This window comes from Cucurbita pepo, chromosome LG04 (assembly GCF_002806865.2).
Source record: "Cucurbita pepo subsp. pepo cultivar mu-cu-16 chromosome LG04, ASM280686v2, whole genome shotgun sequence".
In the NCBI taxonomy this organism is placed as follows: Eukaryota; Viridiplantae; Streptophyta; class Magnoliopsida; order Cucurbitales; family Cucurbitaceae; genus Cucurbita; species Cucurbita pepo.
The window spans coordinates 3,786,480-3,801,144 of NC_036641.1; the positions used below are offsets into that span (position 1 = coordinate 3,786,480).

The window sequence follows — 14,665 nt, forward strand, 5'->3', positions numbered from 1 at the left end:
CATGTGTGACTTGATCTTAATCACGAGTGAGTTATAAACTCTAGTCAGTAAAGGTTTATCCTTTGATTTATACCGGTGAGAATGATTTTTGTAAGCGCCTCGACCCACTTCACGTCCTACATGAGTGTAAGAACCCCTCGGTGACACGTGCACTAATACATATGCCGACTCCTTTGACTCCAGTGGCTCAGCTTCACGAAGTCCCTTGGCTAAAGAAACGGCTTATTCGGCTCAGGTTGGCAATTTTGCACTGATCCTTGAGTCTTTTAGCCTTTCACAACTGATTTTATCCCTAATTAAGGTTGTCATATTTCTCAAATTCAAGTTAAATTAGATTAGAAATGTGAAATACTAACAAAACGAATGACATTCCTAATAGGAAATGACTCCCGACGATACTTAGAACAACTTCAAGGAATGGAAGATAAGCGTACTCGTATTTAGGAAAATGCAGGCTAAGGTCAACTAAGTAAGTGGCCTTACTATCGGATTGGTTGGAAAACTTGTTTGATGTATGACGACACGTGCCTAGTGACCCCTGTATGTATCATTTATGCTTTATATTTATGTTACTGTGACTATATTATATGATAATGATGTAGAATGTATGATGTATGACGTATGATGACGTGGTTGAATTATATGATGATGTCATATGATATAATATGATGTTGATGATATAAGAGGTAAGATTATGAGATTCCTTAATATGACGTTATTCCATATTAAGAAGAAATGCATGTTTTAAATGTCATGACGCATTAGGACGATGATTTTCGTAGGAAACCACTCTAGTTAATGTTAATGATGATGAACCTATGAAGACCAATGCATACTTATTACACTAAAACCTAGGAGCCGGAAGAGATTTCTCCTTGTTAACTAAACGGGTCCTCATCCCTGCTCCTATCTCCACCCCAACCTCACTAAAATCTCGTCCCACCTCGCTTAATCACTTTTTACATATATATCAAAATTAAGGCATATATATCGATGAAAATAGATTTAAAAAAATCGTATTTAAAACAATAAAAATTGGACAAAAACCGTGAATAAACGCTCGTGTAGCTGGCTCTAGTGGTCTAGTTTCATCCTCAACTCACGTGTTCTATGCTTTGGTTGAAGTTGGTTCCTTCACGAAACGTCAAGATCTAATCTACTGTTCAATGGAACAAGTTTCAACAATTTTCAGGAAAAATTGAAGCTAGAACTCATGAATTTAACTAAATTATCCAGATTCTCCCAATTGGTAGTTTTTCTTTGTTCATTCGGTTCTATTTGGTTTCTTCTCGAAAGTTAGAGCTATTTATTCTACAAATACATAAACCTTTTTCGATCGAGTTTATATCATTACATATTTTATTTTTCCTCCATAAATATTCTTAAATTAAATAATTATGTGTATTATATAATAAACCATATATTTAAATATATTTAAAAATAGTATAAAATGTGTGAATATTCATTTAAAAATAATATAAAATGTATTAATGATTATATGTTAATGTATTTTAATGCGTTTTATAATAATATGAAATATTAAAGTATTTTTAAAATATATATATATAAAAGAAATTAAGGACAGAAATTAAAAATAATGAAATAATAAAATAATAAAATAATATAAAAGAAATTAAATAAAATAATGAGAAGAAACTTGTATATATATAAAAGAAACTGAACAAATAAATTAGAAAAAAAAATTAAAAATAATAAAATAAACAAAACATGTATTTAATGGTGGTCAAACTAAGACGTGAGTCTTTTTAGATCGACTAAAGTAGTGACAAATCCATTCATACTTTAGAATTCTTAATATATTTTATATAGTTTTATTTGGGTCGGTGGATTAGAAGGTTTTGTCTCACGAATTCAAAATTGAACAGATTTAGTTCGGGTTTAGAAAAAATAAACAAAATCCTACTCGAAAGGTTAATTCAACCCAACCCAAGCCTTATAGTTCGGGTTAAGTTGGTCCGGGTTATCAAGTTGTTAGGTTGAATGTACACTCGTAACGTTTAAATTTGGATGTAAATAAATAAAAATAAATAAAAATAAGAGGGTGTGAGTGGGACCCAAATTGAATAGAAGTAATGGAATAAAATATCTGTTAGCGCAGGTTGCAAGATGGCCTCAACTTCCACTCCCAATGTCCACTTCAAATGAATGCCTTCCCCTTCCCCTTCCTCTTCACCATTCAAAACCCATTTCATAACCCCACCGCTCCGCCATGACAATCTTTTCTCTCCTCCTCCTCCTCCTCCTCCTCTCTCTCTCCTCCCTCGCTCATTCTCTCACCTCCCTCTCCGATCTCTCCGCCCTCAAAGCCTTCAAATCCGCCGTCAAACCCTCTTCCATCCCCCCTTGGTCCTGTCTCGCCTCCTGGAATTTCTCCGTCGATCCCTGCGCCCTCCCCCGTCGCACCTCCTTCTCCTGCGGCCTCCTCTGCAATCCCGCCGCCACTCGCATAACCCAACTCACCCTCGATCCCGCCGGCTATTCCGGCACTCTCTCCCCACTTCTCTCTCGCCTCACTCAATTAACGGTTCTCGACCTCGCCGACAACTCCTTCTCCGGTCTCATCCCCTCTGCCATTTCCTCTCTCCCCAATCTCCAAATCCTCATTCTCCGTTCCAATTCCTTCACCGGAGTGATCCCACCTTCAATTTCCAACCTTAAATCCCTCGAATCCTTGGATCTCTCTCACAATTCCCTCGCCGGAAATCTCCCCAAATCTCTGGTTTTCCTCTCTGCTTTACGACGCCTCGATCTCAGCTTCAATCGACTCACCGGCTCCATTCCAAAACTCCCGCCGAACTTACTCGAACTCGCTTTAAAACGAAATTCCCTTTCTGGGTATTTGGAGAAATCGTCTTTTGTCGAGTCGACTCAATTGGAGGTCATCGAACTCAGTGAAAACTCGCTCGCCGGAACCTTGCCGCCTTGGTTCTTCCTCCTCCCATCCGTCCAGCAGATTAATTTGGCTAATAACAGCCTGACGCGTGTCGAGATCTCCCCTGCTGCCGCTACGGGTAGTGACCTCGTCGCCGTCGATTTGGGGTTCAATAGAATCGAGGGGAACGTACCGGTGAATTTCGCGAGCTATCCGGCGCTGTCGGCGCTGTCGCTCCGGTACAATCGGTTACGTGGGACGATCCCATTGGAGTTCAGCCAGATGAAGACGATGAAGAGGTTGTACTTGGATGGGAACTTTCTGACGGGGAAGCCGCCGGCAGAGTTCTTCTTCGGCGGCGATCCGGTCTCCGGTAGCTTGGGGGATAATTGTCTGCAGGGATGTCCACAGTCGTCTCAGCTGTGCGCTCCGTCGCAGAAGCCGAACGCTGTTTGCAAGGAAGCGTACGGAAGCGGGAGGGGAAAAGGAAAACCGATGACCTGAAATCCGACATGTCGTCCATTAAATTAATTATATAGTTTTTATTTGTTTATTATTTTTTGCATTTTACGATGAATCTCGGCGACATATAATAAAATGTGCTTTGGGCTTTGTATAGTTTTTTTTTATTTTTTATTTTATTTTTATAATGTACTCTACAAAATAATAATAATAATAAATTTAGTGTTTTGACCAATAATGTATTTATTTATTATTTAAACTTTTAAACTTTTTAATTATTTTATTGAATTTCTACTATAAATTATAAATTATAAGTTGGTTTCAAAATTAAAAAATATTTTAAATGTGATACATCTTCATTTGTTTAGGTTTCGATTAAACATGAAAGTAAGTTTTTTTACGTGGGTTAGCGGCGTCGTAATCTTGACACACTCACAGTCAGCCTTGAAGGGAACCCGAACCCTATAGTCATTTTTCGCTCTGATTTATAGTTTTGTTGGACCTTAAGTGAGGTTTGTCTTCGCCAACTGAACATTGAGGAATTCAAGCTTGTTCGACCACACACACCGCCCATGTGCATGTTCAATCATCTGCGGCACAACCGATTTGCCTCTACACTAGGCCAAGTCATTCGACTCGACCTTATTTTTACTCGGAGACAAGGTCTTTCATGTGCAATGTCACATCCAACATCATCTTACTGGAAATCTGCCTGACATTTCACTGGCAAGATTGAATATATGTATCGGTCGAAGTTCCATTTTAGTGTCCCCTCACATAAAGGCAAGCTTTTTGTATGTCGTGAGCTCTTGATTAGTGTGATGCTTGCCTAGGTTTGTAGCTTCATGATTTCGTATCGACTATGTGACCTAAATTGGTCTAGTTAGAGAAGTGTCGCAAATTTAAGATTTATGACTAAGTATCAAGTGTGGAAATGGACATCTGTTTCCATATAGAGCTCATGCTCGGTAGATTTGCCTTGAGATGAATGAGAGATCACATGGGTAATTGGAACCTAGATTGACTATATATTGTGTGTGGGAACGAACGTGGGCTTCCATGTAGTACTCACGCTCTGTAAACCCATCTAGAGAGGGGTGACGATCACATGGAGGACACTTTGGTACAAGTAACTTAAGAACTCGACCCACACGATCAAGAGAATAAATTTTCGTGAACATTGCAAGTATGAATGATAATGATATTAAGTCAAGGGATGTAGTACCTTAGTTAACAGGCTACTTATCGAGTATTTTTATATTCACCCTAGTTCTTCATTCTTTTTGTAGCAATGACTAGCTGTTGTTCGAGGATAAAATCTAGATCAAGTTGGCCACAGAGACAGTCTAGATTCGAGTCTCCACCGGTCTTGAGTTTCATTTTGTTTTTGTAACAACTTCAAAAGTTCGAATCTTTCCCTTTCTATTCATAAACCGACCATGTTGTAATTGTGATGGACACTACCACCAAGAAGAAAGTGGAGTGGTGACTTTGGATCCCTCATCAATGTCGGTGTGGGTCGCACTGTTAGTCCTCACTAGACTTTTACACACATATGATATCAATCTTCTCTTCCCATTTGACCATTTTATAATCTCTCTTATTAATTCCTATGTAAATTAGACGTTCAAATCTAAATGGTTCACTCACTCTTTCAGAAGCTGCCATCGCTAGTTGACTCCTCTTTGTCAACAACGAGCCAATAGTTGTCAGACAAAACTTCCTTCCCTTCGGTCTAACTATCTTGTCATATCCCGCTCTTTCAGACTACCTTTCTTCATTTTAGTGCTTGCTTTTCTGATTCGGCTTTCGGCCTTCAGACAGTATGCTTTGCCGACAACTCTTAGTTGAATGTTATACTTCGCCCTATAGCTAGTGAAGACACTAACTAATAAGATTGACGAGATAATTTAGAAATTTAATTAATTAATAGATTTATAAATTTGAGAGATTATAAAACAATTAATAATATTAATTTAATTCTAATTTTTCCCACATTTTTTCTGTATTTCTACTTTTGGCCCACCTATGTGAAAGGGGCTTGTATTAGTCAAACTTATTCAACACCCCTTTACTTTTTTTTTTTTTTTTATTCTTTATTTTATTTAAAATAATTTTAAAAAATAAGTTAAAAAAAAACTTTTTAAAAGATGGAATAATCCAGCTGGAGCTTTGAATTTATTGCTTTTTCAAATAGTATTTGAAAGTACTGCGGAACAAATCTTTTGGACCAAATCCGAAATTTTGAGTCAGTTAAGTTGGTGAGTCGAGCAACATAGATAGAACTCACAACCGAACCCAACCTTCTATTTTTGAGTTGGGTTTAATAAGTGTGATGTCCCACATTAGTTGGGGAGGAGAACAAACCACAATTTATAAGGGTGCGGAAACCTTCCTGTAGCAGACACGTTTTAAAGCCTTGAGGGGAAGCCCAAAAGGGAAAGCCCAAAGAGGACAATATCTGCTAGCGGTAGATCTGGGGCGTTACAAATGGTATCAAAGCCAGACATCGAACAATGTGTCAGCCTTATCGCTGTTCCCCGAAGGGGGTAGACATGAGGCGGGCGTTACAAATGGTATTAGAGCCAGACATCGAACAATGTGCCAGCCTTCTCGCTGTTCCCCGAAGGGGGTAGACATGAGGCGGGCATTACAAATGGTATCAGAGCCAGACATCGAACAATGTGTCAGCCTTCTCGCTGTTCCCCGAAGGGGGTAGACATGAGGCGGTGTGCCAGTAAGGACGCTGCTCCCAAAGGGGGGTGGATTTGGGGGCGGTCCCACATCGATTGGAGGAATGATAGAGTGACAGCGAGGACGCTGGGCCCCAAAGGGGGTGGATTGTGCTGTCCCACATTGGTTGGGGAGGAGAACAAACCACCATTTACAAGGGTGTGTAAACTTTCCCCTAGCACAGGACGTTACATTAAGATTGGGTATTAAGGTTGTTTTTTAAAATTATTTTTAAAGGTTGACCCGACCAAAAAATTGTCAACTCGTAAATCAATTTGAACTATTGTCCTTCTGAAAATTCGACCAAACCCAAATCGAAAAAAAAAAAAAAAAAAAANCCAGCCCGACGATCTTTATAGTTTAGGTTGGATAGTTTGAGTTGGTCGAGTTATCAGATGATACGAACACTCTACTTCTAAACCTGTTTTTTTTTTAAAAAAAAACGAACCAAAATATATATTTAATTATTTTATATTTTAGAAGCTATAATTATTTAAATAGTTAGCTATTTTGCAAATAAAAACAATAATATTAAATCACCATACATTGGGAAACAGTTGTCCTAGCTAGCTAGCTCTTGATTATTATTATTAATATTAAATATTCAAATATGCATTGCACAAACACTATTTTTATTACAAAGTTTTTATTTATTTTTAATAATACTTACATGCATTATTGATATAAATACCTAATCTTCAATACTAATTAATTTATTATTTTAGTATTTAAAACATTTTCTAAGTGTTCTTGGTAAAGGGACCAAGATTAGGTTGATTTTATAATAGTTTAGAAATATTGGATAAATTAAACCCTAATTCAACTTTAATAGGTCAATAAATCATTATTTATGATGAACACTTAAATGAAATTTAATTACATTTTCAACCTTAAATTAGGTTGATGTGTAAACTTGATTTATTGGCATAAATGTCTAACTTCATTATCTAATCTCGCTGGTAGCTTCCTTTTGTTTGACAGTATTTAGGTTATTTAGGTGGGAGATTCGAACCTCTAACCTCTGACCGAGTGTAGATGCTTAGATAATACTCACCTTGACATTAATTAGGGATGTTCATATGACTCGAGAGCCCATTAACTCATACTACCTAACCCAAATCATAAAGGTTGAAATTTTTTTAATTTGGGTTGGTTGAATTTTTGGAAAATTGAAAATTCGAGTTGTTTTATTGATTGATATTATTTTTATCGAGTCAACTTGAGCAACCTGGAAAATAGAGTTAAAACCAAACTCTACCGTATTTCGAAAATTAAGAATGTTTGATGTCTGTAATTAGTGTTACTAATGACTTGTCACTTATGAATATTTTATATTTGAGCTTTTTGAGATTTTAGTTCACTCAAAATTTAGGTTGATTCAAAGATTTCAATTCCACTTGTCCCTAGGGACTTACTATCGTCCAATTCTTTTGTTACAAGCGGAATAGGTACAACCCATGTGAGATCTTTGAGAGGGGAAGTGAAAACATCTCTCTAACATGAGCGTTTTAAAATCGTGAGGCTGATAGCGATACGTAAGGGCCAAAGCAGATAGATAAATATCAGTTAGTAGTGGGTTTGAATTGTTACAAATGGTATCAAAGCCAGACACGGGGCGGTATGCCAGCGAAAACATTAGGTTCTCAAGAGAGGGTTGAGGAGATTGTGAGACTCACCTCAGTTGGCGAGGAGAACAAAATATTCCTTATAAGGGCATGAAAACCTCTTCCTAACCGTGAGACAGACGACAATACGTGACGGACCAAAACAAACAAGAACCGAAATTAACAAGTGTTAGTTGGAACTAACTACGATATTGCCACCTCACATATTTAGTTTATAATCACTAAGAATTATTAATTACTCAACGCACGAATAAGAATATTGGAATAATTTAATTAGTTAGGGAAATAAAAATGGACATTAAATTGAATTGGTTGGTGAGACCAAACAAATTATTCTATGTTTTTTTTATAGACAAAAGTGGGAGAGAGATTTGTTCAGATTACGACGCACATGCTTCTGTCCACCACCATTGCTCCTAAATAAATGTCTCATAATAAAATATTTCCTTATTTATTTATTTTTTTTTGTTAATGGATAACGCGCGACGTTAAATTAATAAAAATACCTCTAAACTTTGTATTAATAAAAATATCTAACTTTAAAAATATATATGCGGTGCACGATAAGAATTTGGTGGAGAATGTTACAAACGTTTGCCATCGATGTTGCATTCGTCGAGAAACATAACATTCTTTCTCCATCGTCTATGTTTGAAAGGGAGTAATAATCCGATGATAGGTTATATTGGTAGTTGCGCATTGTTGGTAAGAGTTTTGTCTGGTTTGGACTGATTTAATCACGAGGGTATGTTATGTTTAGTTTGGTTTCAAGGTAGAGAAGCATTCATCGCACGGTGGGTTGCAATCAAATTTGACGAGTTCGATTTGGTTTTACCAAAGAAAATCGTTTGATGTGAGGTAGGTTTATACTCAAGCTTGACTGATTCGCTTCAGTTTCATCGTGGGAAAGCGTTTGTCATAATTGCATTGTCCTCTAAACTTCCTCATGATTTATGAGCCTTGCGTGTCGATACGTTTAAACTAATAGAATTCCTCTAATTTTAAGTATGTTTTGAATAGTACTAACTTTTAGTATGTTGTTAGAGCGTTTGATTAGAATTTCCACACGTTAAAAGGAAAGGAACATACTATTTTCCCGTTTTGCAAGTTTCTTTCTGTGGTTGGCCCACTTATTTATTTTAATTCAAGAACAGTGTTGCTCCCTTTTGTTTATGATGTTACTGTGATGAGACTTTAGAAGATCACCAACTACCTCAAATATTAATGGAGTCATTTATGACTGACCCACGTATGTAGCACTAGGTAAGACTAAAATTATGACTTTCATATTTTAGGGTAGGTATGAATGGACGACTGTAGTTGTGAGATCTCATATCGATTGGAGAGAGGAATGATTGTTGAGCCCCGAAGGGGAATAGATTGTGAGATCCCACATCGGTTGGAGAGGGAAACGAAACATTCTTTATAAGGGTGTGGAAACCTCTCCCTAGCATACGCGTTTTAAAAGCCTTGGGGGAAAATTCGAAAGAAAAATCCCAAAGAGGACAATATTTGCTAGTGGTGGACTTGGACTATTACAAATGGTATTAGAGCCAGACACCGAGCAGTGTGCCAGTGAAGACGCTGAGCCCCGAAAGGGAGGTGGACACAGGGCGGTGTGTTAGCGAGAATGCTGAGCCCTAAAGGGGGTGGATTGTGAGATCCCACATCAATTGGAGAGAGGAACGAGTGTCAGTGAGGATGCTGGGTCTTGAAGGAGGGTGGATTGTGAGATCTCACATCGATTGAAGAGGAGAACGAAACATTCTTTATAATGGTGTGGAAACTTCTCCCTATTAGACGAGTTTTAAAAACCTTGAGTTGTTCGTAACCTCTATGCAAGAAAATTCTTTAAGAGTTGTTCGTAATTACAGCAAATTCATTAATCCTCTCTCATGAACAATTTATTTATAATCTAACTATTTAGGTTTCATTGTTTATATCTCAAAATCAGAAGGAAGATATTTAAAGGAATTTGCTACAAGTGCTGAAAGAAGGGCCACAAGTATAAAGATTGTCGATCCAATAAAAAAAATCTGTCGAAAGTATCGTGGCAACCTTAAAAAAGGAGATAGAAAATGAATGGGAGGCAGAGGTACTATGTACCTTAGAAGACGACGAGCTAGCAGCCATGAGAACGATGAGATGAGAAAGCATACCAATTATGAGGATAATTGGATCATTGATTCAGGATGCTTAAACCACATGATTGACGACCAGAAGAAATTTTTACAAGACTTAAACAACATTGAAAAAAATTCTACAATAGAAGACGGGGGTACAAACTACACATATTTGGTCAAGTGTTGACGCTCTTGAAAATCCAAATTACATTGATACTCGTGAGCAAGAAGTGATTCAACCAAGCAAACCCGATGAAAAGGAAGTGATACCTGAACAACTTAGATGGTTAGAAAGAATCCAAAAGCCAATCCAAATGCCAAATTCAAAGTGTGCCAGTGTAACTATTATAGAAGATAAGGTTCAAGAGCTAGAGACGTATAAAGAAGCGTCACAGAACTCAGCTTGCCAAAAGGTGACGAAGGAAGAAATTATAATCTTAGACCAAAATCAAACATGGAATAGATAGTGTCATGACTATGAGATGTCAAACTCATCTATTGTAAGTGGGTTTACAAAATAAAGCGTCATCCAAATGGATCAATTGAGAGATACAAGATTCAAATTGTAACTCGAGGGTCAGATGAATGTGAGAAATGCTTTCTTGCACGTAGAGTTGGACTGGGAGATCCACATGAACTAACCAAAGGGCCTTTAAGAATGCAATTGGTGTCATCAGTCGATACACGAAGATCAACTATTAGGTATATGTTAAAGCTCGGTTCGGGAACAATTTTTTAGTGTAGCAACAGACAACTAACAGTATTACTGTAAACTAGAAAAGTGGAGTACAAAGCAGCAGTTGAAGCAACTTAAGAAAGTACGTGGCTGAAACTCTTAATAAAGGATTTGCACTAGAAAGTTGACCATCTAATACCATTTCATTGCGACAACCAATCTACAGTTCGCCTAACAAAAAATCCGACATTTCATGCTAGAACAAAGCATGTAGAGGTGTACTACCATTTCATAAGAATGCTAGAACAAAACAAGTTTCAAGCTTGTTGAGTAATCAACTTCTTGCCCAGGACAATAGTGGGATTTTTGTTTGGATATGTTTTATTTCTTGTAGGGTTGATGCATTATTGATTATGAATATAAATGTAATTATTGGTCCATGTATGTATGTTATGATCGATAAATGCGATGATAGTGATAAGAGTTACACGTTGTATTTTTCGAATAACCAACTATTGATGATCATGGAGAGAGATGGAGTTGTTATTGTAGTAAGAGTTACTCGCTCTGTAACGAGCCACTATTAGTCACTTTAAGGAGTTGTTGCTGAAAATGGTTTTGGCGGATAGATTGCTCTCTCTATGTTTTGGGTAATTAACCACTAGAGTTTCTCGATTTTGTTCGATTAGTCGTATAAGGTTTGCATGTTTAGCCTCAATAAGGGAGTGTCTTACTAGACATTTTTAATACTCAACTTGTTTTTAAAATGATTTTTAGATAAGAGAAAGGTCGTGACTTGGGAATGACGACCAGAATGATGAAGTTGATCATGAGATATCTTCTAAATTTTTATGTTCTCGTTATCAAATATGTTTATACTTTTAGTTATTTAAATGATTCAAATTGTGCTAGAGAACTCTTAGTTTATAGAACCTAGAGCGTTTGTGCCTTTTGATTTAATTTTATGTCGTTGAACTATTAATTAAATAGCATTTTTTTAAAAGTTTCTTTTGAAAATACCTCTGCATGGTTTTATTGAGGTGTCTTTTAGCATATTTTCATTGTTTTATAATTCGAACCTTTGGTTTGAAGTAACGTCTCCAATTAGTATGAGTGTCAAAAGTTGAGTTGTTACAATTAGATTCTCACACTAACTTTGACAAAAATCCCAGCCCTTAATGGCCTATAAAAGGTAACTCCTACATCAAAAGAAGGAATCGATGCTCGAGAGAGATAATTAACCACCAACTACTCAAGCTACGACATTGATCATTAAAAAAATCCTAGATTTGGTATAGAGGACGAAAAGTTTCAACTCTTATACATGAAACTCTGAAGAATACCTAATTGAAAGAATAGTAAGAACTTATTCTCCTATTGATTATAAATAGATAACTTTTATCATCAATCATTTAGTATCGATCATTTAGTTGCCAGAGTTTTAGCAAATATTCTCAATAATCACTCCTCTTAAATGATACATAAAATATATATATATATATATATATATATATATATATATATATATATATATATTATATTTTTCCTTTTAGAATTCATTGTACAAACAATATTTTACATAATCCATCATTCATTGTATTGTTATGGATAGTGATTAAACATTTATCTTATGATTATCATCACACAACTAAACTTAAACTCATTGAAAGCATTTCAGTGCTACACAGAACTCAAAAATAAAGAAAGAAAAAGAAAAGTTGAGTGCTCTACCTCACTGAGAATTGGATGTAGCTAATTGCAGGCTTCACAGACTCTCCCTCTATCACCGCTGTCCACAACAAAAACACAAGTGTTTTGAGTCGAACACTCCAATTTAGTTGATCATTGTTCACAATCTAGAGTATTAGAACGAATGAAAATGAATTATCAAGCAAATATCTTTTAGGATTACAAACTTTACAGCCAATGTGCAGTGAAAATCTTAGACATGTTCAGTTTTTGGAAGCTGATTGAAAGATGAAAACTGCTGTCAATATGCCAACCAATGCGGTGACTCCCAATGCTGCACTAGGCAGGGGAGACGTTACTCCAAAATTCTGCATCATGAAAACAATGATTCTGGTAAGGTTTCTGTTAATTGCTTGATGTGTCTCGTATGAAACTTGCATTACAAGACGCTAGAAAGAAAACGAGGGTTAAGTCTAAGATAATGGAATTCCTCTAACTGAACAAAGTAAACTACTGGAAAGAGCAGCCCGGCCTACAAAAATTAGACGGCCACTTTTATATCAGGCCAAGGCCAAAATGAATAATGAATCAAGCGTCCAAGCCTGCCACTAGCAGATATTGTCCGCTTTGACCCGTTACGTATCACCGTCAGTCTTACGGTTTTAAAATGCGTCTACTAGAGAGATGTTTCTCCACACCCTTGAGGCCCAGCGTCCTCGCTGACACACTGCCTAGTGTCTGGCTCTGATACCATTTGTAACAGCCCAAACCCACCCCTAGCAGATATTGTCTTCTTTGGGCTTTCCCTTTCGGGGTTCCCGTCAAGGTTTTAAAACGCGTCTGCTAGAGAGATTTCTACACCCCTATAAGGAATGGTTCGTTCTCCTCTCCCATCGATGTGAGATCTCACACATATACTGCATATCCAACGATCAGCTTAGAATAATTCAGCGGTCACTTCTTTTGCAAGCCAAAATCAGTGAGATAAGTGTCTGGGAATATAAATGGCAGAGTTACAAGAAAAAACTTTGCCCATTCCGTGGCACTCGCACGAGAAGAATGATTGGTACATAGCGGACCAATCAGATCCGCCTCGCCTCTCTAATTCACTTGAAAAAGGACAGACCAAGCAGACAGTTGAGTTTGCAGCTACCCAGTGGAATACATTCCAAATACATTTTAAGAGCCATCTTTAGTGCAACTCAACACTTTAAATGGAATACTCCCAGTGGTACAAGATACTTCTGTCCAAATAATTAGGGAGTGGAGCTATTATCTTATTAACAATAAGGTGTTTTGAATTAGATATGCCAAATTCCAGAATCCAAAAGGTCCCGAAATCCATACAACAAATTTCTTTCAGCTATCAGCAATCTAAGTAACAAGACTCGAATTCTGTAATTAGAAAGGCCATACCTCCAAAAGACCTTTGCCTGTTGCTATTTCAACACTTATTGCAATTGCAAATCCTACCATTGCTAGCCGCCCAAGCCAAACATCCAGATTATTACTCTCTTGGCTACTTTGCTCACATCTTATAGAAACAGAATTTGGTTTCATTGCACGCTTCGTTTGACCACTTGGCTTGCTTATCACTGGGAACAAGAAAAACCATTAGCCGATACTTCATAAAGTCTAGCCACAATATTGAGGAAGACAAACAAAGTCCTACATAGGCAAGGGACGATCAATCACGGATACATAAACGAGGGACAATATCTCTATTGATACGATGCCTTTTAAGTGAAATAAAAGATAAAGCCACGAGAACATATACCAAAGTGGATAATTTATATCTGTGTCAGTTTTCCCTAACATTTCCGAGAAAAAATTTCAATTCTAGCTAAGAATAATCATACCTCTTCATGTTAGAATGGAATTCAATTTCACCGTCACAGCTTAAAATCAGCAAGAAACAGGATAACCACAATATTATAGAACAATCAGACTTCATTCTGATATTATATTAGGGTAGTTCAATATTCATGCTCCATTGTATGCTTGAAATTGGAACTTGAAATGAAGATTGAAATGAAAAAACGTACTAATCGATAAAAATCATGAACACATCAAGCAGAAACATTCGAATTAGACTGAGAATAGAAAGAATAAGACTCTGTAAGTACCAAGTGGAGAGCCAGTAGCAAACGTGGTTCCGAATCGGTATAAATTCGGGAGGTGACCTCTGCGAAGTGGAAAGGGCTTTGGGGCTGATCTTGCGAAGGAAGCATCTGCAACATTGTGGTCGTGTGTTTTATGAATCGATGGATATTCAACAATCACAGAACGGAAGAACGAAATGGAGAAAGTGTGAGAGAGATGAAGAGAGTACCGCGTATGGCGAGAGAGAGGGAGGCGGAAGCATGAAGAACGGCCATTTTAGGAGCTCGATTGTCGCCGGAAAACTCCTTATCTGTTCTTCTCCAATGGCCAAATAGACAGATACCAGCAGTTGAGATGAGTG

The 14,665-nt window shown here is 37.1% G+C and overlaps 2 protein-coding genes across 6 annotated transcripts; one reads left to right on the forward strand and one right to left on the reverse strand.

The window, feature by feature from the left end:
• The first annotated feature begins 2,135 nt into the window (after positions 1-2,135).
• Positions 2,136-3,511, forward strand: LOC111792179 (probable LRR receptor-like serine/threonine-protein kinase IRK). The gene has a single exon (XM_023673518.1). The coding sequence runs from the start codon at positions 2,231-2,233 to the stop codon at positions 3,395-3,397; it is 1,167 nt and encodes a 388-aa protein (XP_023529286.1). The 5' UTR covers positions 2,136-2,230; the 3' UTR covers positions 3,398-3,511.
• Positions 3,512-9,859: 6,348 nt separating this feature from the next.
• On the reverse strand, positions 9,860-14,665 carry LOC111792305 (stress enhanced protein 1, chloroplastic). Of its 5 annotated transcripts, none has more exons than XR_002814776.1 (6): positions 14,534-14,665; positions 14,328-14,432; positions 13,618-13,796; positions 12,434-12,569; positions 12,244-12,301; positions 9,860-10,106 (listed from the first exon to the last, which is right to left on the reverse strand). XR_002814776.1 is itself a non-coding variant. In XM_023673682.1 (5 exons), exons 1-4 carry the CDS (start codon positions 14,577-14,579, stop codon positions 12,465-12,467), a joined length of 435 nt encoding a protein of 144 aa, XP_023529450.1. In that variant the 5' UTR covers positions 14,580-14,665; the 3' UTR covers positions 12,086-12,301; positions 12,434-12,464. The 5 variants fall into 5 exon arrangements, 3 of the variants coding, with proteins under 3 accessions (XP_023529450.1, XP_023529449.1, XP_023529447.1); XR_002814775.1 differs by having other exon boundaries at positions 12,429-12,569; XM_023673682.1 differs by lacking the exon at positions 9,860-10,106 and having other exon boundaries at positions 12,086-12,301.